At 51.1% G+C, this 21,587-nt stretch overlaps 1 protein-coding gene across 7 annotated transcripts in view; it reads right to left on the bottom strand.

Moving 5' to 3' along the window:
* LOC124483275 (cytoplasmic phosphatidylinositol transfer protein 1-like) overlaps positions 1 to 21,587 on the bottom strand; it is a 46,774-nt gene that overhangs the window by 5,915 nt on the left and 19,272 nt on the right. For 5 of the 7 annotated variants that reach the window (XM_047043629.1, XM_047043631.1, XM_047043630.1 and 2 more), the window contains 6 exons: positions 10,484 to 10,632; positions 6,844 to 6,932; positions 5,760 to 5,767; positions 4,640 to 4,711; positions 668 to 763; positions 7 to 162 (listed from right to left, as the gene is read on the bottom strand). In XM_047043629.1, the coding sequence (XP_046899585.1) occupies positions 7 to 162; positions 668 to 763; positions 4,640 to 4,711; positions 5,760 to 5,767; positions 6,844 to 6,932; positions 10,484 to 10,632 (570 nt within the window). The remainder of the gene's footprint in view (positions 1 to 6; positions 163 to 667; positions 764 to 4,639; positions 4,712 to 5,759; positions 5,768 to 6,843; positions 6,933 to 10,483; positions 10,633 to 21,587) is intronic. The other 2 variants (XM_047043632.1, XM_047043633.1) reach the window with 1 other exon arrangement.

Genomic DNA, 21,587 nt, shown 5'->3' with positions numbered 1-21,587 from the left:
TGTCACCTTGTGTACAAACTGTTCCACGCGCGTCTGCAGTCCCCACACCTCGAACTTGACGGTGACCAGCTTGTAGGAGCACATGATTGGCTCCTGAGTGTCCCTCCAGCCCTCCTGAAGAACCCCGCGGGAAGTCTTCTCCGACTTGAAGTACCGCAGGTCCTACGTGCGCACACGCACAAACACAGACACACACACACACAGACACACACAAACGCACAGATGACACAGACGTTGTTAAGACCCCCCCCCCCAAAAAAACAACCATCGCCGACCCGCGCAATTAAGAAAACGGCATCGGACGCCAAATCTACTGATTGTGAAATGAACGTACAATGGAAATCTTTTCCTCCAGAGACTCTTCCCTGGGACTTGGAGGAGCAGAGGCAATTTACAGTATCATTAACCACCTCTTAAGCTAATGAGCAGCTTACACACGACACCAGGAAAGCCGAGATGAATACAAACACTGAGATGGAGGAGAATCACATGGATAGGGGTTAGGGTTGAGAATGGCAGAATGCCCTAGAGTTGAGGTGGATTTTGTGATTCGTTTTCAGAAGAATGTGCTGACTTAAACTGTGATACAGGGCCAACAACGGAGGCACACAAACACACACACACTCAAGAGGCTTGAAGATCGACAAGCAAACACACGCGCTCTCACCTCGGACTCTTTGTAGTAGCGCTCGGGGATCTCATCATAGGCGATGTCGACGAAACACACCTCTCTCTCTTGGTCCTTCAGCTCACTGTCGAATATCTGAACACACACACACACGCACAAAAATGATCCACACAGTTGGGTTACGTTCTTTTTTTTACTTCAGACGTCAACAAGAGAATATAACCAAACTGTCAAAACAAACCTACAAAGCTTTCCCATCCCTGTCCCTTTTACAGATCCTGTCATTCACGGTCCCCTGAGCACCAACCACATTTACTCAGTGACATTTATAGATCAAACGAAAACAGTACGAGGACAGGAAGTTAACGGGTACGCGTTTCTGTGTGAACCAAGCAGTTTTGGGAGGCCGATTCCATTTCGGTTGTCAAAGGTAACTTCAACAGCGGCAACAAGAACCAGATTATTCCACATGCAGCCTGTAGGGGGAGCTCTAGTCTTGGGCGGTATCCCTGTTGAGTGGTTGGGAAAGGTTATGTGTTTTGTGCTAGTTCATAGAATGGACCAGTGTATATCTCTCTCCCTCTCTCTGTCTCTCTTTTTCTCAGACACACATACACACACACACAGAAATACTCTCTCTCTCACACATGCACGCACACACACACACACACACAGCAGGCACTCCTACTGGACTCCGTAGCCTCAGGCTACACCCAGAACAATAACATTATAGTTTCCTTCCATCTGAGGCAGAACACTGAAAAGGGTGTGTGTTTGTGTGAACGTGTGAGTTTCAATATGTGGGTGTATGTGTGTGTGTGTGTGTGAATGCGAGCCCGCATGTGTATGTGCTAGGTTACAGAGTGCTCTATTACCAAAAGCCTGAGGGTTTGAGTGCACCGAGCCTTGCAACATTTTAACGTCTTTAAAGATTTTAAAATCTCTCTTGAGGGAAACGCTAAGGATATCCAATCTTCTCGCTCTGAGCTATGAGCTAATGATATAGTCTGCCAGTTGAAACGTAAAGATGTCGACGTTATTTCTTCAACCCTGTCAGGAAGAAGAGGACGGTGTCGTCTCTGTAGGAACTGAGGTACTGATCAGGAAACACGACAAACACCTCACCCTCTCTCCTCCATTTCTCTTTTCCAACTCTCTCTCCGTCTCTATCTCTCCCTCTCTCTCTAATACACATGTCGATGGAACAACATATTTGGAATGAACCTTTTTAGGATTTAAAACAGTCCACTGCCTCTCTCTCCCTCCCTTTTTTCTCGCCCTCTCATAGTCCCTCAGGAGTGAACACACTCGTGCGATCAATATGTCTGGTGGCCCCCCTCTACGCTGGTGGCCCCCCTCTACGCTGACTGGCCACAGCTTGGGTTGCCCCCGGTGACCCCGGAGCTGCACTAAATGTCATTGGCCAGCGTGAGGCCTCAGCCAGTTGGATTGGCTAGTCTCTCTCTCTCTCTCTCTCTTTCTCTCTCTCTCTCTCTCTCTCTCTCTCTCTCTCTCCTTTGTAGATTGGCATAAGTAGCCACTGAATATTTTATTCTTCCTCTGTCATACAATGTCACTTTCTCTTTCCCTCCCCCTCTTCACTTCTCTCATCAGCCCTCTCTCATTTTCTTTCTCTTTCTCCCTCTTTCTCCACATCCCTCCCTCCCTCGAAGGGGTCCTTCTGTCACTGGGAGTGTGAAAGAGCAACACGGTCACATCGGGGGGTGACATGTCAGCATTCATGAGTGTAACTCAGGGACACCGGGGGGCGGGGGGGGAGAGGGAGGAGAGAAGGGAGGGAGAGGCCAAAACAGAGGGGGGGAGATAGGAGCGTGAAGGAAAAGGCAGAGAGTGAGAAATGGCGTGTCAACGGCGAAAGACAAAAAGACAGGGCGATCAAATGCCGTGGAGGGGAAAGCGATGTGGAAACCAGAGAGAGAGAGAGAACGAGAGAGAGAGAAAGGGGGAGGGAGGGAGAGACGGAGGGAACAGTGACAGAGAGACTAATAAGAGGAAGGGAGAGGGAGAGAGTTACTCATTCTGTCCGTCTGTCGAGCAGAGGAGCCTCCAGAGATGGGAAAGACAGAATGGAGGCCATGAGGGACCATATTAAAAGTGTATGGCATTCATGCAGACTTTACCATGGGAGTGTGTGTGTGTGTGTGTGTGTGTGTGTGTGTGTGTGTGTGTGTGTGTGTGTGTGTGTGTGTGTGTGTGTGTGAAGCAGTGGGGGTAGTGTGTGTGTGTGTGTGTGTCTCTGAGAGAGAGGGAGAGAAACAGAGAAATGAGCAAGAGACAAGGAAAGAGAGCAAAGAAGAAAGATGTCGACCACATTGAAGTCTTGCATAATGGAACATCCCCAATAACAAACGCCTCCGTCTGATGCCGCGCGTGCACGCTCGCCCCGACGCTATGCCCGCACAAGAAGCCGACAGATTAGCATTTGTCTCGTGAGGTTCACACGTGACGGTGTTATTGGGATCACACATGAGATCACAATGAGACATCGTACAACGTAATATTGATAACAGAGACACAGAGGTAAACACAGAGACACAGACGTAAACACAGAGACACAGAGGTAAACACAGAGACACAGACGTAAACACAGAGACACAGAGGTAAACACAGAGACACAGACGTAAACACAGAGACACAGACGTAAACACAGAGACACAGACGTAAACACAGAGACACAGACGTAAACACAGAGACACAGACGTAAACACAGAGACACAGACGTAAACACAGAGACACAGACGTAAACACAGAGACACAGACGTAAACACAGAGACACAGACGTAAACACAGAGACACAGACGTAAACACAGAGACACAGACGTAAACACAGAGACACAGACGTAAACACAGAGACACAGACGTAAACACAGAGACACAGAGGTAAACACAGAGACACAGACGTAAACACAGAGACACAGACGTAAACACAGAGACACAGACGTAAACACAGAGACACAGAGGTAAACACAGAGACACAGACGTAAACACAGAGACACAGACGTAAACACAGAGACACAGACGTAAACACAGAGACACAGACGTAAACACAGAGACACAGACGTAAACACAGAGACACAGACGTAAACACAGAGACACAGAGGTAAACACAGAGACACAGACGTAAACACAGAGACACAGACGTAAACACAGAGACACAGACGTAAACAGCACATCACATCTCTGCTGGCAAACACGCACTGTGCTGATTATTCAATGTTATGAAAAACAGAGCCTTTTCTATGTCTGCTTGCCCCGAAGCTGCAGCGAATCTGAGTCAGAAGCAGAACTCCCTCTCCCTCTCCGTGTCTCTGTCTCTGTCTCTGTGTGTGTGTATGTTCTAGCACACAGACCCTGCCCAAAGCATTTGATGGAGGACAGAGGTAGGGTACAGTTACTGTGGATGTCGCCATCTGCTTTTGCAGCTTTGGATCATATAATAATGTGCCTTATGCTTTTGTTGTGTGGGCTCTTGGCATTGTCTTCCATCACAACTGAACTGGGTCACACATACACAATTTCCCTCTGGGAAAGTTCTGGAAAAATATCAGTTTTGGGTGACATTTTTCCACGTCTTCTAGCAACACTGACACACGCGTGCACACGCACGCACCCGCCCCCCCCAATTTTCATCTTCACATCGGAGAAAGTGTCGTTCGTTTGGTGACTAACGGCAGGGTGAACGGTCGAGGAAATGAAACGTGCTCTTCAATGAGCTAAGCGGCCCCACCCCTGGCAGTCTGTCAGAGGCTCTGAGACATGGCACATTATGATATTGGTTTGTCATGGTGAAGGGCCGGGAGGAGGCAGAGTGTAAAGGTACTGTGTTCTCCATCATAAATCCTTTAACACGGGAGCCTCAGTGCTTGTCGTCGGCACTGTCAGAGGGAGAAACCAAGGCGCACGGTAACAGAGATGCGACCGACACACACACACACATACATACAAACGGGCAAGATTCCCTTTGACCCAAACGCACACACACCCACTTACGTGGTCATTGATGCCTTTGTTGTCCTCGTATTTGGTCTCTATGTGGATGGAGAACTTGGGGAGGAAGGAGCACTGCAGGGGCAAGCAGAAACCAGACGAGGGTTAGACGGCTTCATCTCTTTTATGTGCAGTCTTTCATTTTGGTCTGAGCTCCTCTCGTGACTTAGACATTTTTCCTGCATTTCCCTCCCTTCCCCCTCCTCCCTCCCTCCCTCCCTCCCTCCTTCCCTCCCGCCTCCCCTCACATCCCCCCCCCCCTCCCCTCTCTCTCCTCTCTTACATTGACTTTTCATGTTCATTTCCAACATCGTCCTTTTCATGTTAATTGACAACATCGTACTATACGTGTGAAATACCATGCTCCCGCATCAAAAAGACATATCAGAGATTCGGGGAGCCAATTGTACATCATTTGACACGTAAATAGCAGTGAGATTCTTTCAGCGGTGAAGCTAAATGATCCTTCTAAGAAGGCAAGGAAGAAGAATTGACGCATCTTTATCACCCCAGAGCACATGCTCTGCTCAGGGTACACAACTCATCACCATGGAGCGAGACTTAATATAGAAGACACGCACGCGTGCACGCGCACACACACACACACACACACAGATGCACCGCCCACACACACACACGGGTGCGAAATAAATCCTTCCAACCCACACAAATTCACACTGGAACTATGTTCATTCACACACACACACACGCACACACGCACACACACACACACACAGTCTTTAAGCTGGAGCTAGGGATTCCCACACACTCACACACATCCCTGCAGGGTCCATTTGCAGCACACTGTACTGCAGAAGCTTAACCTCGCACACCACATCCAAAACAACACTGGCAAAACCAAACAGGGACCCATGTTAAACAAACACCTTGGGCATGAACACACTTAAAGGAGCCCACGAGGCACCGTCACCCCTACAGCTAATCAAACCGAAACCACCCGGACATAGGCCGCGGACAAAGTGACCCTTTTTTTTTTCCCTCCCTCTGCGAGGCTGGAGTTCTTGGCCTGGTTCTGATTGGTCGTGACGGGCAGTGCATCCCGACCCAGTGCGGCTCCCCTCGCAGCCCGGAGATCGATAGAGGGGATGGAGGAGATACTCACGGTGTACTCTGGAGGTCCAGGGCCAACAGGGACGAACAGGGGACACAAAACACAACAGAGTTAGGGACACGCCGCTCAGACTCGGCTCCAGAACGAATTAAATGGGGGGGCATAGTTTTTTTTCACAAGGGGGGCACGCATTGATAAAGCATGTATAAGAGTCAAAATAAGAGCAGACCTGCATATTCTGCAGGAAAGTGGAGCCACCTTGATATTTTATGTATAGCCAATGCCAGTATTTCTTATTCATACTTCAACAAAATAATTTTTTGAGGGGGCACAGCATTCCATTTGGGGGGGCATTGCCCCCCAATGCCCCCCCCCCCCCCTGCCGCCGCTGTCTCGGATCTACACAGCGGGGAACACCCACGAGAGAGACTGCGAGCAAAATACCCGTTGGGGTTCTGGTGACGGTGCGACTGTTCAAGCATGTGAAAGTCTGCCTTTTCAGAGTCGGTGGTGTTTTCGTCACAATTGCGATTGGAGGTGTTTGAGACGTTTACACACGGACAGAGGACACCTTCACGATTGGACGCACGTTTCATGTGGATGTTGATGAATGTACACACGAGACAGATACTCTAAGTAGTGTGGGGTGACTCGGGGTGGTTTGAAGCTAAGACTTAAAAAAAGACTGAGGCTAAAGCTAAGACTGAGGTTAAGGCTAAGGCTAAGGCCAATACTGAGGCTAAGGCTAAGGCCAATACTGAGGCTAAGGCTAAGGCCAATACTGAGGCTAAGGCTGTGGCTAATTCTATGTTCTCAGTGTTTTAGCAGTTAAGTAGATTAGATGGGGTAAGCCTTGTGTGTCCCTGCTAGAGTTACGGTCGATAAGCGGTTGGGATTCTTTACTGGATGCACTGGCCCCATTAGCTGTGGCTGGCCTCAATGCATCCTGGCTCTCAAATAACACTTTGACCGGACCCAGGGCAGTCTGTGTGTGCGTCTGTGTGTGTGTGTGTGTCTGTGCGGGTGCCTGTGTGTGTCGAAGAAAAGGTGAGAGAGCAAATGTGAGTGGTAACACCAGCGAGAGAATATTCATGAGCTTGGGTCAAAGAGAGATTGAGTGCTCGTGTGAACTCACCTGTGATGGTGTAGGGATAATAATTCCAAGCCTTTTCAGTCACATAGAAAATTTTGGGCACCACTGCACGAGCCCAACTGGGCAATTTACTGAGAGAGAGAGAGATGTGGGAAAGAGATGTGGGAGAGAGAGAGATGTGGGAGAGAGAGAGATGTGGGAGAGAGAGAGAGAGATGTGGGAGAGAGAGAGAGGGAGAGACAACTGATTAATTGATATCGTCATTATTGCTGTCACCCTTTTAAAAAGATTGAAAGTCATTCCATTCCTCTAGGTGAGTCTGCAACCCACAGGGCCCTGTTAAAGAGATCCATGATGAAAATAAGAATAGGATAAGAAAAACTAATAAAAAAAAAGTGGTACTTATTAGATTTGTAAGGCCTTGATGGAGTTATATTACCATTTCACTTGAGAAGTTAACACTGCACACATGTTGTTGTGTACCCAGCAGTGAGTTGTAGAGATACTTCAACGGAGGATGAGACAGAATAAACAATATTAGGTTCAGAGAGTGCAACTCTCTCTAATCTTGATGTGTACACAACAACAGCATAAATACTTTCAGTTAGTGTGAGTTTGTGATCGTGCGTGAATGATTGAATGGCTGTGCCATTGATTCAAACACCAGTCCTAAACATCCCGCTCCAACCGGGACCTGGGGACTGAAAGTGGGCAGAGTTAACATGCATGGACTCATTGGAGAACTGTTGCTAAAAGAACAGAGAAATCTTTCATGTCTCTGGTGTGTGTGTGTGACCGTGTGAGAAAGAGAAAGAAAGAGACAGTGCGTCAAGGTGAGTGTGTCACAGAAGAAAACCCCCAAATCTTCAGAATTTCCGCTTGATTGACAGGTGGACAAAATGGGGAGGGGGGGGGGGGGGGGTGACTGGACCACTATATTGAGTGTGTGTGGGCGACGACAGCAGAAAATATCTGCAGAGCGCCAAAACAGCATTGTGCCGCCGACGTCGCCGAGCTGACATTCGCACGCATTCGAAAAACAAGATGACTCCATCTGTTCACTTCTCTCCATCTTCCTCTCTTCTTTTAAACACCCCGTCCTGCCAATCTCGGCGCTGGCGCTCCCCAAAGGGCCAATCACGGCCGTGGGTGGAGGAATGGTGGCTCCCGCCCACCGGTTTTCACACCAAACGGGTTTGAGGCGGATTCGAAAAGGTTCGGAAAAAAAAAGGAGCCGTTCTCCTCCGTCCAGGGTTTTGTCCTTAACAAAGTTTAAAAAAGAGCTTAACTCAATCACAAAATCAACCAACCGGGGCTCATCGGTAATGAGCGTCATCGACAGAACGAGCCTCTAATCGATGTTTAAGGTGAAATGCCGTCTGGTGATTTGTCGTGCCAGAGAGTTAGCGAGCTTGGCTGAATTTGTCAGTGGGTAATTGGGAGTCGGGATTCCAATTTCCTGGCCGTGTTGTTGGGTAAATCGGATTCTTGGACTCTGTCCCGATACATTTCGTACTTTTTAGGTTTGGACGGTGCCTTGTAAAAGGGCTTTGCGTCTGGTTGATTAAACTTGCTCTTGTCTTACAGCTTAGGGTAGATCATTCAAATAGGTCTGTGTTTTTGGAGCCACTCTTTCTAACCCAATGATGCGTTTACAGATTATGTACATGCATAACTGGCTCGAGGACTATGTCAAGCCAGCCATGCGCCAGCCAAGTAGGCACAAGATAGAGTATTTCCTCTGGCAGGGTCAAAGCAAGGTCACTCTTCAAAGCCCTCATCCAGCTAGGAATTCCCATTCTGGCTGTGTGTTTGTCACCATAACCCTTATCTGGAAGGCTCGCTTCAGTTTGCATTCAAGGTTAAGGGAAACTGGGAATTCAAGCGCTCAATCAGAGCACCGTCTCGCTCTCCTCCAACTGACACTCCCCCCTTTTTCCTCTCATCTCAACCCTCTCTCGCTCTCCAGCACTCTCCTCTTCCGATCGCCGACGCATCTCCCTCCCAACTCCCCTGCCGTCTCCCACTGCCCTCCCTTCACCCGGGTCTTGTCGAAGTCAGGAAGCCAGTCACCTGGCCGTCAGGGAGGGGGGGGGGGGCACGGCAGCTGCTTCGTGTGAGAGGGGGAGGGGGCTGTGAGAGCCAGCAGGGCGTCCAGCTGCTGTGGTGCACCCAGAGGTGGGGGGGGGGGACGACACACGCTGGGTCGACGGCAGGTTCTTGCCTATTTCGACGCCCCGCCGTTGCGCTTCACCCCAACGACACGCCTCGCCTTCGCTGCGTGGCCCCCTGTGTGACCTGCCTGGGAGAAACGCGCTATTCTATTTGTGTGTGTGTGTGTGGGCGGGGGTGAATGTTTGTGTGCCGTCTTCGCTTCCCACGCGTTGATGTAATCACCTTGGACAGTTTTCAAAATGGGGAAGGAGAGCTGGGGTCGTTACCATGCCTCTATGTTAATCGTGGATCCAGGCGCCTAGCAAGAGCCTTGACAGCGTTTGACGTGATCACGTGGAGCGGCAGGGGGAGGTCATGGGGTGGACGGTGAGGGTGAGCCACAGGCTAGCTCGTCTCCAAAAGCACCCCTGAGCTCCAGGCCCGTCTCAAAAATCCTGGGGCTCTCGCTCACGTTTTCACCCTCGTTTCATCTTGTGTTTTCTATTGTGTCTCTCTCTCTCTCTCTCTCTTCTTTCTCTCCGCCTTTCTCTCCCCTCGCTCTAAACCTTTGTTTCTCCCTCCCACTCTGTCTTCTATTGTTTCCCAAACCTCCGCCTCCTCCTCCTCCGCTCCTTCCCGCTCTTTCCCTCCCCACAGCCAACAGCTAGAAGGCGCTTTCGCGTTGCTCTGTGATCCCTCCCTTCATTCCCCTGCTTCACCACCTACCTGAACGGATTTTCACCTCTCTCCCGCTTTCTCTCCTGCTCTCTCTCCCGCTCTCTCTCCCGCTCTCTCTCCTGCTCTCTCTCCCGCTCTCTCTCCCGCTCTCTCTCCCGCTCTCTCTCTCTCTCTTTCTCTCTACACTGTACTTCCCTCCCTCCTTGAAGTTTGAGCCATTGGCGTAGGGCAGAGTTGTGCTGAGTCAGTACCATTACGTTCCAGGGACCCTGATCGCTGACACAGGTGTTTCTGCTGGAATGAATAGCCTGTGTCTCCTCTCGCTCTCTCTCTCTCGCCTCCATCTTGCCTAATTGGGATGTTTTTGTCCTTGGATGTTTAACAATGCATGGGGAGACGTTGTATACACACACACACACACGCACACACACATGGTGGACTTGCATGGCGTAAGACCCAGCTATGTAGGGCTGACCACTCATCCCTCTCATCCTTCGTGTTCCTTTCCAAAGCTTGGTTTCTTTGTATTCTGCTTTTCCACACAGGTGGGTAATTAAGGGAAAAAAAGGCTTAGTCGAGGCTGGAATGTGACGGGCGGTTTGACATTGACCTTGCGGGGCGTCACGATACAGATGAAGGCGTTGGTATTATGAACCCTGAAATCATCCCACGTGAACTATTTCCCCCCCTCGCCCCTCCCTTAAATGTCTACACATCAGCAATGAGGTCAACGAACAAGTAAGCAAAGTATCATTAAATTTCTACAAATGGTACAGATACACATAAGGGCTACCGGAGGTCAAAAGGAAGGCTTAGAGGTCAGGTGTCCTGGGTTACGGGGCCCACTCACCTGTTGAGGTAGACGCGTTTCTCGGTGAACTGGCCCTGGCCGTGGTTGGGGTCCTCAAATGGCTCGTTCTGCACCACCTCCACCCCCTCCCCGCGGTCACTCTGCTCGTGGCTGTGCTTGCTGATCATGTACAGCTGACCGATCCTGTACTGGGAGACACACAGGGAACACAGGGGGTTAGACGCGACCCCGACAGGAGCAGACAAAGATAAACCCGACTGGAATAGGGGTGGGGGGGGTCGAGGGTCATGGATTCATCGGCAAATCGTTTTTTTGAAAGTTAGGAGTTGTCATATAATCCAATGAAGGTGGGTTCTCATGGGCCAGCAATCACCACAGTTTGGTTTGAGGTCTCCTCAAACTCTTTGGTGATTAAGATAGCTTTATCACCGAGCCATAAAACGAGTCGTTAAGCGCTAAAGAGCCACGCGGACTGACTGATGTCGGACTAGAAAGGACTGACCGAAATCACAGAACAAGAAGGGAGGGCTACAGGGTGAGGGGACGGGGCGGCCGACAGGAAGCACATGAAGAAGAGGGAGCTACGAGGTCAGAAGAAGAAGGGTGCAGACTGAGAAAGAGGGGGCTGGCGAGAGAGGAGGCGGAGCGAGAGAAAGGAGGAGTGTACAGTACAGTAAATGGACGAAGAAAGTATTTCAAATGCGAGGGAGGGGGGGAGAGAGCGAGGTGCAGAGGACAAGCTGCAATGATGCGGAGTGACGCTAATCCTCTTATCCGTCCCCGGCTGTGAACAAGTGAAGCCCTCTTTCCCTCCCCCCCCCCCCCCCCTCTCCCCGCTGAGTCATTCCTGCATCCCTCCCTCCTCTCATCCTCCGCACATGACCCACCACTAACGGAGAGGGAGAGTGGGGCTGTCGCAACAAGGAAATGCAGCGCCTATCTTCCTCCCCCCTTCCATGAGCTCATAAAAGCGACTTCTAGACAGACAGACAGACAGACAGACAGACAGACAGACAGACAGACAGACAGACAGACAGACAGACAGACAGACAGACAGAGCATAGTTAAATGACCCAACTAAATGATCCCGGAGCATCACTAATCCACACCACCCTCCATTCTGTGTCCTCCACGATAGGTTTCCTTGCAAACCCTTATAAAAAAAAAAAATGGGCAACTGCACCAGAATGCGTCTTCCAGCCATGTTGTTTACGGGTCCTCCCTGGACTGTGGAGCAGGTTAGCGGGGGGGTGGGTGTAAAAAAAAAGGGCGCCTCAGCAGGAAAAAAAAGCCCCCCAGGAAACAAGCTTGAGCAGCACATTGCAGCATGGGGACGATCAATTATTAACGCTGCCAACTGTGCTGCCCCTGCCCATCGCCCTGGCGTGGGAGAGACTTGTCCCTGTCACATCGACTCTGCAAAGCCATGCCGGGCCAAGAACGTCCCCAAGGGCCGACACCTCCGGGGCTGAACCAATCCCGTGCTTGCCGCCTAAACAGGAAGTGACAGGCTGGAGGCACGGCGGCCATCTTGAGCGCGGGGAGGTCGGGGAGTCGTAATGGAGGCGCACTTCGGCGCGCTGAGTAGATACCGTGGTTACGAGCGTGTTTGTGCGTCGTCGGTTCAATGAACTGTATTTATTTAATGGTGCAAGGCCCGGTGATGTACGAGCTGCGGAACGTTCCGGGAACCAGGATCGGATTCAGAACGTAACCTCGATGTGGAGCCCGTGGCTTTCGCCCTTGAGTCTGTCCGTGCCTCGACTGTGATGCTAATCTACTTCATCAGGCCATGAGAAAAAGGATGTCGAGCAGACGCAACAGCGGCGTTACATCATCCCTCCTCTTCCCGGGTGCTACTCAGACGACCCCTCCCCCCCCCCCCCCCCCGCCCCCCCCCCCCCCCCCCACCCCCTTGGTAGTGTCTCATCCATTAATAGAACCTTTCCTCTCATTGAAGCACCTCCCCTCGAAAGCAGAGGTGTCGCGTCTAAAAACAACCGTCTCGCCGAACGAGCCTGGGGTTAAAGTGGAGGTAAATAATGCACGCTCTCCCCCCCCCCCCCCATCTCTCTCTCTTTCACTCCCCCCCCCTCAACCCTCTCGCCCGCGCCGGCAACCAAGGAGAAAGGGGATGAGAGGGCGGATGGAGAGGGTAGACGAGTGGAGGACTGGTTGAGAGCGGAATGAGAAATGGAGGAACCGGGGGGGCGGGGGGGGTGGGGGCGGGTTTAGGCTCGTCTCTTCAGGTTCACTCAGGAACCCCGGAGGCAAGCAGGCCGTTAAAGGGCAGATAAGTACATTGTGAGCGCTCACTACGCTGGCCGCTGTACGGACCCTACTGCCCAGACGACTCGTTAAAATACAGACAGGGTCCCGGGGGAAATGAATGTGTGACCCGTGAACTACGGACATTAGGCCTCTCCACATTCCGGGTGCTTCACAACACGTGATCTATCTAGCGCCAGCCGTTTGGATAACACCTTTTCATGTGGTCTATTCCAGTAAACAGATACTAGTAAGAGGATCTTTGAGATCTGGAATTGAAATCTGGGTATCGACCAAACACCTTAGATTTGTTGACTACTTTGCATCAGGCATCTTGCCTGTCTTTCATCAAGGTGACAGTAATCGTTCATTGGCACTCGCAGATGAGAATCCAAACATAAATTGTTTGCAATATGGGTCTGATGACAATGCAATACAGGGATCGAGTTATTATACTATGCCAAACGCACACCAGCCGTATCAACACATCAGCAGTTTTATCAATGTTCGATCAATACAATTAGAGGTCATGACCTGAGGACAATAAGGCACCCAGCAAGACTGCTTTTTAGTTTAGTTTGAGCCATGTGTGATGCACATGGTGCACGTGGTGCACAAGTGCAACATCTTTACAAATATGTCACATTATGTAGCCAGGCAAGACTCCAGGCCCCTCAAAAAGAACCCACTTCAAACTGTAGGCTATACAATTCTCTTTGATCGTGCTCCATTAAATGCTAAGGTCCCACGCTGCAGGTATCTAATCTAACCGCTCTCTGCCCCGGAGCAGACACTTCTTTAAGCCACCCACGAGACCACTGAGCCAACCCGCCTGTCAGCCAGTCCAAGGTCTGGCCAGAGAAATTACATGAATAAACAGCAGCAGCATTAAGTTGAGACAGATCAATAGCGGTCTATTGAAATTCGCCCTGCGCGCTTGCGGTCGATAGCGGCTACTGCCTGGTCCAAGAAGAACAAGTGAGTCGAAGGAAGGAGGGAGTTGTGGTGGAAGGAGAAGAGTGGATTTACGGCTGGACTAGAGGCATGTATATCACAGGGCTGCTGCAGGCTCTGCGTCCATCTATTCGCATTGGTTGGTCGTCGGGGGAATTCGAAGGGCAGAGCATATGGTGATAAAAGCATTGAAGTAAGGGAGGGTGAAACTGAAGAGTCCCGAGATAATCTCCCTCGTTATTTCAACGTTATTCGAACGTGGCTCATTAAGCGCACGAACGCTCTCTGTGTTGAAAGCGCGAACGGAGCACCGGCGACTGCTCGATGCGTTTAATTGGCTGTGGAAATGGACGCTTGGCCGAGAGCCAAGCACTCGCCCGCTCACAACCCGTCTAAACAACTTCGGTTAGAAAAGTCAACATGACTGCGATTTATGATACAGATGATGAGAGAAATTACATGCTCTGAATGTTGTTCGGCTCAACAGCTGGCAGCTGCTGATGTAACAGCTCAACTCCCTACCCTGACATTACAATCAACAATCAAAAGTCCCAATTGAAGACACGAAACGATTGAGCCTTCAAAAACAAGCTGCCCAACATCCCTTTGGCCTTGGGTCTGTCGGTGCTGAAAGTCATCTATGGAATAAAAGGTGGATTAAAAAAAAACACATGCTCAATTATCAACCGCCACCCACAACAACGTGTGCATTTCCCGTCATTGTGCTGTAATTGCTATGCTAATCGCACTGCTCGTTGGCATCGTCTGCACATTCAGGTGAGCTCCATGGCAACACAAGGGGGAGTCCATTATCGCAAAGTCTGGCTTCACATGTCGAAAACGCCTCTTGAATAGTGAACACCATAAGGTAACCCCCCCTATTTCTCCATCTTGAATTGGTAATTCTAGGGCTAATCTCAAAACTAGGCACTGTTGGTTTGAAGTAATCTGAGGATCAGTCTCAGGAGAAGATGCAGGAGCTGGGTGGCTGTGCATGTGTGCTTATTGAGTTAGCCAACCAGCTGCCATGTTAAATGATGGCTTATACCTGAAGGCTTTCCTTTCCCATCAAACTGCTCACAACACACATTCCGCCAAGAAGAGTTAGGAAATTGTATGTGGAAAAACTTGTTGTTACCACAATTGACCCGACAGTCTCAAAATAATGGTTGGGCATTGCATAGACTGTACCAAAAGGCTGAAGAGAGAACTGGTACAAACCAACAATGGAAAAACACTTCAGTAAGCGAGTAAAACAAACCTTCAGTTCATCCTATCTACTTTACCCCTCTCCAACCCCTAACCGCAAAAAATGAGCATCGCCCATTGATAGACTGACGCATTAACTAAACCATAATGGAAGACACCATTGTTCCAGAGCAGGGGGGTAAGAGGAGGAGCCACGCGCGGCAAACAAAAGGCATGGAGAGAGCGTAGTGTTTAGCTGGCCCAGGGGAGCTCGAACTGGCTTAATGGGAGGTGTGATTTATACAAGTGCCTCAGGGATACACACTGCTATATGGTCTGGGCTCACCCACTGCAAGAGAGGCGAAAACACACACACACACACTTTTAATATCATTGGGTACCAAGTACAAACACATACGCACACACACACACACACACACACCCTCACCTATTGCTGACAACTGTGTCTTCTTAGTCTCCATCGAATGTCAACGATTCCCTGCAGAGCACGGCTAAAATTACACTGCTGGCCTACCTCACTCTAGCCACAAGGGGACATGCAGTAAAAGTATCCCTACACAAACACACTTGTATACACAGATATATTTACACGCGCGCACGTACACACGCAACCCCTCTAGACACACACTCACACACACACACACACACACATAGAGCCCCCCCCAACCCCACACACACACGTTGCCCCCAGATACTGCTGCCTCAGCTCTGCGGCCCATCACGCTGCAACATCTCCATCCACTTCAGCCTCCAACACATCCCACACGCTTCTCCAGTTATGTGCACATTTAATCAACTGTGGGAAGGCTGCAGTCGTGCTCTCCCCAGATAAGATTATCCCCGTGTGCTGTGTGAGTCAATAGGTGACGGGAGTGTAATTAGTGTGTGTGTGTGTCTGTGTCTGTGTGTGTCAGAATGTGTGTGTTGATGTTTGTATGGTAGGGGGAAATGGATCACCAGTGCCAAATGAGATCCCCTTTCTGCAGGGGCTTGGCACCCTGTTGAAGGGTTAGGGGGAGGCTAGAGATGTGCTGAGGAGAGGGAGAGGAGGGGACAGAAGAGACGATAGAGTGGCGTCATCGAGAGGGGGACGACCGGTGGGGCTGCCAAGGCTGTGAAACCAACATGAATTATTAATAGAATTACTTAATGGGCTTTTTGTCTCCTTTTACCCAGCCAGCGCAGGTATAAAGCAGGTATGAGGCCGGTATAAAGGTAATATAAAGCAGGAATGATGCAGGTATAAAGCTGGTATGAGGCTCCTTCTTATTTGATAAAGCGGTGATCTAGCACCGGCTTTATCTCTGCGCACTGTTCAGCCAATCACAGTGGGCTATATTCAGCCTAAGAATCAAACAGGTATTCTATATCCATTACCCTCACCCGTAACCAAATAAAGCAACCAAAACTGCTGATATTTTATGACGGATTAGCATCTCAATGAATTTCAATTTGCCATCTATAGCGGGGTTAGCAGAGAGCCAGGCCCGCCATCAGCATCAACCTACACAAACAGGATTGTCCGTTTCACGGTTAGTCCGACACAAGGTTAGAGAAGGCATATGACTCAGTGTTAATGAATGGTGCGATGACTCCACCATCCATTCACACCACTATTTTCTGGGTCAACGTGACGCCAAAGGGTGTTCCATCCAAGCATGCGTCTTCATTTATGGACAATTCTCCTGAACACACACACGCACACACACACAGACACAGACACACACACACAGACAGGCACACTCCCTCATCCATCTTCATTTAGCAGCCCACGGACCACGGCTAAAGTTGATAACTCCATGATATGGATCATTGAGGAGTGGGATTCACGCTGTGCCTTGTCTGGGTTGGAGTGAAACATAGTGGGCAGACGCCTCTACCCGCAGCCCAGGCTTCAGGCCAGGCCTAAAGGCTTTCATCCACGGTTAAATGGAGATGAATCGAAAGAGGCGTCAGCAAGCATCACCAGCTGAGTCTCACAACCGGAACACGCCTCGTCACGGCAATCACTATTCATTGCCACGGCGATGACTATTTGTCATCACGCATGTGGCCCGCGGGGAGAGGGGCCAGAGTTTGAGGGGCCAGGGAGCGATGCATTGTGGGGGATGGATGACTTCCTCCGGGGGCGGCTGTCGTCGTCGTGACGTGTCAAACGAGGGGAAGGGAGAGGGGAGAAGGCGGGAGGGAGATTAAAACAGAGGGGCGAAACATTCGCCGAGCGGACACTCAACGACGCGGGGCCCCGGCCGTCGCGGGTGTAACGGCCACAGCGAGCCGCTCCCGCGGCGCCGAGCGGAACGCGAGCGACATTGAGGAGAAGGTCACGGGGGGGGGGGGGGGTTATGAATTGCTAATTCCCTCCCACAGCTGCCAGGGGCCCGTGTGAGCGCCCAGGAGAGAGGTGTGTGAAGAGCACTCGCTAACATACCAGCGCCCCAAGAGAGGCCCCTGACATATGCTTGCTGCCTCATTTAAGTGAAGCTTTCAACCTGTGTGTGTGTGTATGTGTGTGTGTGTCAGAAATTGAGAATGAGGCTGTTGGTGTGTGTTTGTGAGGGGCAGGTGACTGAGTGTGTGTGTGTGTGTTTGAGAGAAAGCGTCTGTGCTTATGAGTGGACATGTACAGCATGTGAGAGAGAGAGACTCGTGTGTGTGTGTGTTCCTGCTCATGTGTGCGCACCCCCCTTGAATGGTCTCTTTCATGGCTTCCCCCCCCCTTCCCTCCGCCCCCCCCCCCGCCCCGGAGTAAAAGGGCTCTTTGTGAGGCCCCTTCAAAAAGGAACATGGCCACATTACCATCCTCTTCTACACGCAACCAGGTACATCAATGCCCAGGCATGGCTCAGCCGTCCTCCCCTGTCCTCCGCCGTGGTGAATTTGTAAGAGTCAATTACCCCTAATGCACCTCTTCGGCGGAGCTGTGTTTTGGGTGCGCTCCTGCGAAGGACACCCCATTCAAGCGTTGTTCCCTTCCCCTTCCTTTCCCTCCCCCCCCCCTTCCTCTCTTTTTCCTAAATTGCCCTCATCATGCTATTTAGATCCATTTTTTTTTTTTTTTACCCATATCCCCATAGAAAGAGAGGAACCCTTGAAGCCCAAACGCCACGAGACGCATAATCGAACCGCACAACGTCGACCGCTGTGACGTCACGAAGGAGAAGCATGAGCCCAAACTGCGGGGCGGAGCGGAGCGACGTGAGGGCGAGGCGGAAGATTGATCACATGACCGGAGAGTGAACGAGGGGCCGGAAACAGAGGGGCCAGACGGGCCAGGGAGGGTGAGGGAGGAGAGCCGGAGCGAACCACGGGAGATGGAGAGGAGGAGGTGGAGGGACCGGAGAGGAATAACGCACGCTCGGATCACTGGAGGGGGACGAGAGGCGGCCGTAATAAAACTTCCATCGTCTTAGAGTGGGAAGGAGAGAGATACAGTAAGGGGGGTGGGGGGTATGGTGTGAGTGTGTGTGGGGGGGAGGGGGGGGGGCTAGAGAATGAGATAACATGAGCAAAGGCAAGAAGGAGAGTCACAAAGGCAGGGGTGGAACAGAGTGAGGGAGAATGGAGGGTGTGGAGAGAGGATGGGAGAAATGGATTGAGAAAGAGGGGGGGACACAGAGGGGGAGATGGAGAGAGAGGGGGAGAGACGGAGAGGGAGAGGGGAGGAGAGGGGAGAGAGGGGGAGAGGGAGAGGGGAGAGAGACGGATTGTGGAGAGAGCACGATGTTCCTAGGCAGGTAGCTCCAGTGAGCCGTCCAGGGGACTGTAAATCCTGGTCAGAAACATGAGAGGAGGTAAACAAACCATTAGCTCTTCCACCGCCACCTTCATCCATTACTCTATCTACACCCACACACACACACACACACACACACATACACAGACTCCACCATGCCTAAATATAGCCCACATGAATAGGCTGACACAACTCAAATTCAATCACTATGTAAAAAGGGCCTAAATAAATACAACACCTCATGTACTATTCAGCCAATTGTTGTTTTATACAGCCCGGTGCACTTGGAGCCTTTGCATGGCAGCAATAACAAATAAATGGCCAACATAACTTGTTTGTTGGGATGAAATATACATGTGCACAGTTAGTGAGTTTGACCGTGGAGTGAACTCTTTCAATCCAAGGGGAGCCAAACACAAGTGGGTCACAAAACACTGTCACACTTCCTCATCTTTCGATGACATAATCCCTTAAGATGTTTTGGGACACATCGCACACGTCACACGCGCAATTTTCCCTCCCTCCTTCCCTCCCCCCCTCCCCTCTCTCCCTCCTTCTCTCCTTTCCAGCCTATGGACAGAATTCCAAACCCAAAACGTCTTCTCCTTGCGAGAGGACAGCATGACTCGCATACGTGACCTCGCCCGTCACATACTGGCCAGGAAAGGCTCTTTAAAGGAAAAGGATTTACGAGGACGCCGGCCCGCGTAGCTTAGCGAGACACAAAGCCCCATTAAAGAGCCATAAAGCACGGGGGGGACAAGTGTGTGTCCACAGTCAGCATGTTCACTCCTGCCACCTGCTCCAGAGGATCACATGGCAACGTGCTAAAACCCCTGGCTCCTCTCTCTCTCTCTCTCTCTCTCTCTCTCTCTCTCTCTCTCTCTCTCCCCCCCCCCATCTCTCTCTCTCTCCCCCCCCCTATCTCTTACACATGGCTGCCCCCTCTCTCTCTCACTCACTCACTCCCCCCTCTCATTTCCCCCCCTCCTCTCTCTATGCATCCCTCCTTCCCTCTCTCCTGCGCCTCCTCCTCGTCCGTCTCCTTCCCCTCCTGCAGTCTCCCTCCCTCCCTTTCCTCCTTTGCCCCGTGTGGTGCCCTCTCGATACGTTTCCCAAATCTCCCTCTCCCTCCTTCTCCCCATCTCTCTTTATCCTCTCCTGCCAGTGGTTACCATCATCATCATTATCATCAGAGCTGGGCTCACGGCTCATCGGAGTGTGTGTGTGTGTGTATGGAGGGGGGGGGGGATTATGGCATGAAGACACCACCTCCGTCCCGTTGTCCCCGACGTGGTGCGTCTCTCTGGGGATCCGGAAGCGATGCTGGCCCTCACAGGACCTTGTTCAACGAGACCATAAACACACAGGGCACCGGAGGGAGCCGCTCGCATGTGTGCACGAGACAAAGTGTGTGTGTATGTCTATGTGTGTGTGTGTGTGTGTGTAAGTGTAAGTGTAAGAGAGGTGAAGCGAGAGTGACTGTGGAAAGCTTCTCACAGGAAACCAAAACCCTTCTTGGCCTTCGCAGTCCCCGAGTAAGCGTTCAGAACAAAACGAGTTGTGTGCCTTGAGTGACGCCACGAGGCTCTGGCCCCTTCGACCACACAGGAAGCAGAAAGTGTCCTGAAACAACAGGGACGTAGCAAGTCTATTCGCCTCGCTGCTTCCCTTCCATCTTGCTCCCTTCTCTCACTTTTTCTGTCTTTGTTTTGATCTTTACCTTCCCTACTTTCCTCTCTGTTTCTGTCCCTCCCCCAAACCCCCCCAGCCCCCACCCCCCTTCTCTGTCGGCTGCTCTCTGGGTCTCTCACAGAGTGGGCAGGGCAGGAGTCTCTAAGGGTGGTTTTTCAGCAGAGAGAGAGAGAGAGAGAGAGACAGAGAGAGAGAGAGAGAGAGAGAGACAGAGAGAGAGAGAGAGACAGAGAGAGAGACAGAGAGAGAGAGAGAGAGAGAGAGAGAGAGAGAGAGAGAGGGTCGTGACCCCGCCGCAGCGGCAGGGCTCGCTCACACACACACACACATCACCAAGGTGCTGCTCTGTCGACTGCACACCACTCAGCTCGCGGACCACACGGCGCCCGCCAGCCAGCTGACCACAGAAGGCCCGCTTAGTCCTCCATGAAGCTTTTCGCCGAGTTCCACAATCCGCATTTCAAAGCAGTTGTACGTGACCGATAGTAGTCAGGAAGTAAACTGAGACTTAACAACGTGCATGGTGTGTGTCACGTCACAGTTCCACTTGAAACTGTAAACCTTCTCTTGCTCCCCCCCCCCCCCCCTTCTGCCCTATCTTCCTCCTTCTCTTGTGTGCTGACCATGTAGGGCCATAGTCCTCCTCTCCTACTGTGATGCACATCAGCACATCTGGCTCCCGGGCCTCTCTGACGTCACCCGGGCCAGCTGGCCGACCTATCCCTGCTTAGGCCCCTCAGGGGTGGGGGAGATATCTAGGCCGGCTGGGGGATGGAGGTAGGAGGACTAGGCCTCACAGCTCTCTGACCAAAAGATGACCTACACCTAGGGAGAGCATATGTGTCCCACTCTCCGCTCCGTGTGGAAAACCAAGAGTGTGTGTGGGGTGTGGTGTGTGTGTGTGTATGTTCGACAAATGAATGAAAGAGAAACAGTATGCGTGTGTGCGAAAAGCGAAAGACAGTGAATTTATGTGTGTGTGTGTATGCACCCCGTTAAATGAAGTGCCGGGTAAGTGTATGTCTGTGCTCAACAAACGTCCATGTGTTTACTGTGAGCCGAGACAAGAACTTGATTCATTTCACTTGGGTGAAAGTCTGTACACAACTACTCGCATGCAACACACACACACACACACTTCCAGATGGGTCAGAACTTCAAGTACTCGGTTTTCCTGTCTCCTTAAAACCCCTAACAGTGTCTCCACCTCATGTCAATCAAGCCTGGCAGGGCGGGGACATTCACTCAAGAGACGTCTGTTCCCAGAACACTCAGGGTACT

This window comes from Hypomesus transpacificus, chromosome 21 (genome assembly GCF_021917145.1).
Source record: "Hypomesus transpacificus isolate Combined female chromosome 21, fHypTra1, whole genome shotgun sequence".
Lineage (NCBI taxonomy): Eukaryota > Metazoa > Chordata > Actinopteri > Osmeriformes > Osmeridae > Hypomesus > Hypomesus transpacificus.
The sequence above is the reverse complement of the archived record's forward strand: the minus strand, read 5'-3'. Positions and strand labels throughout refer to the sequence as shown.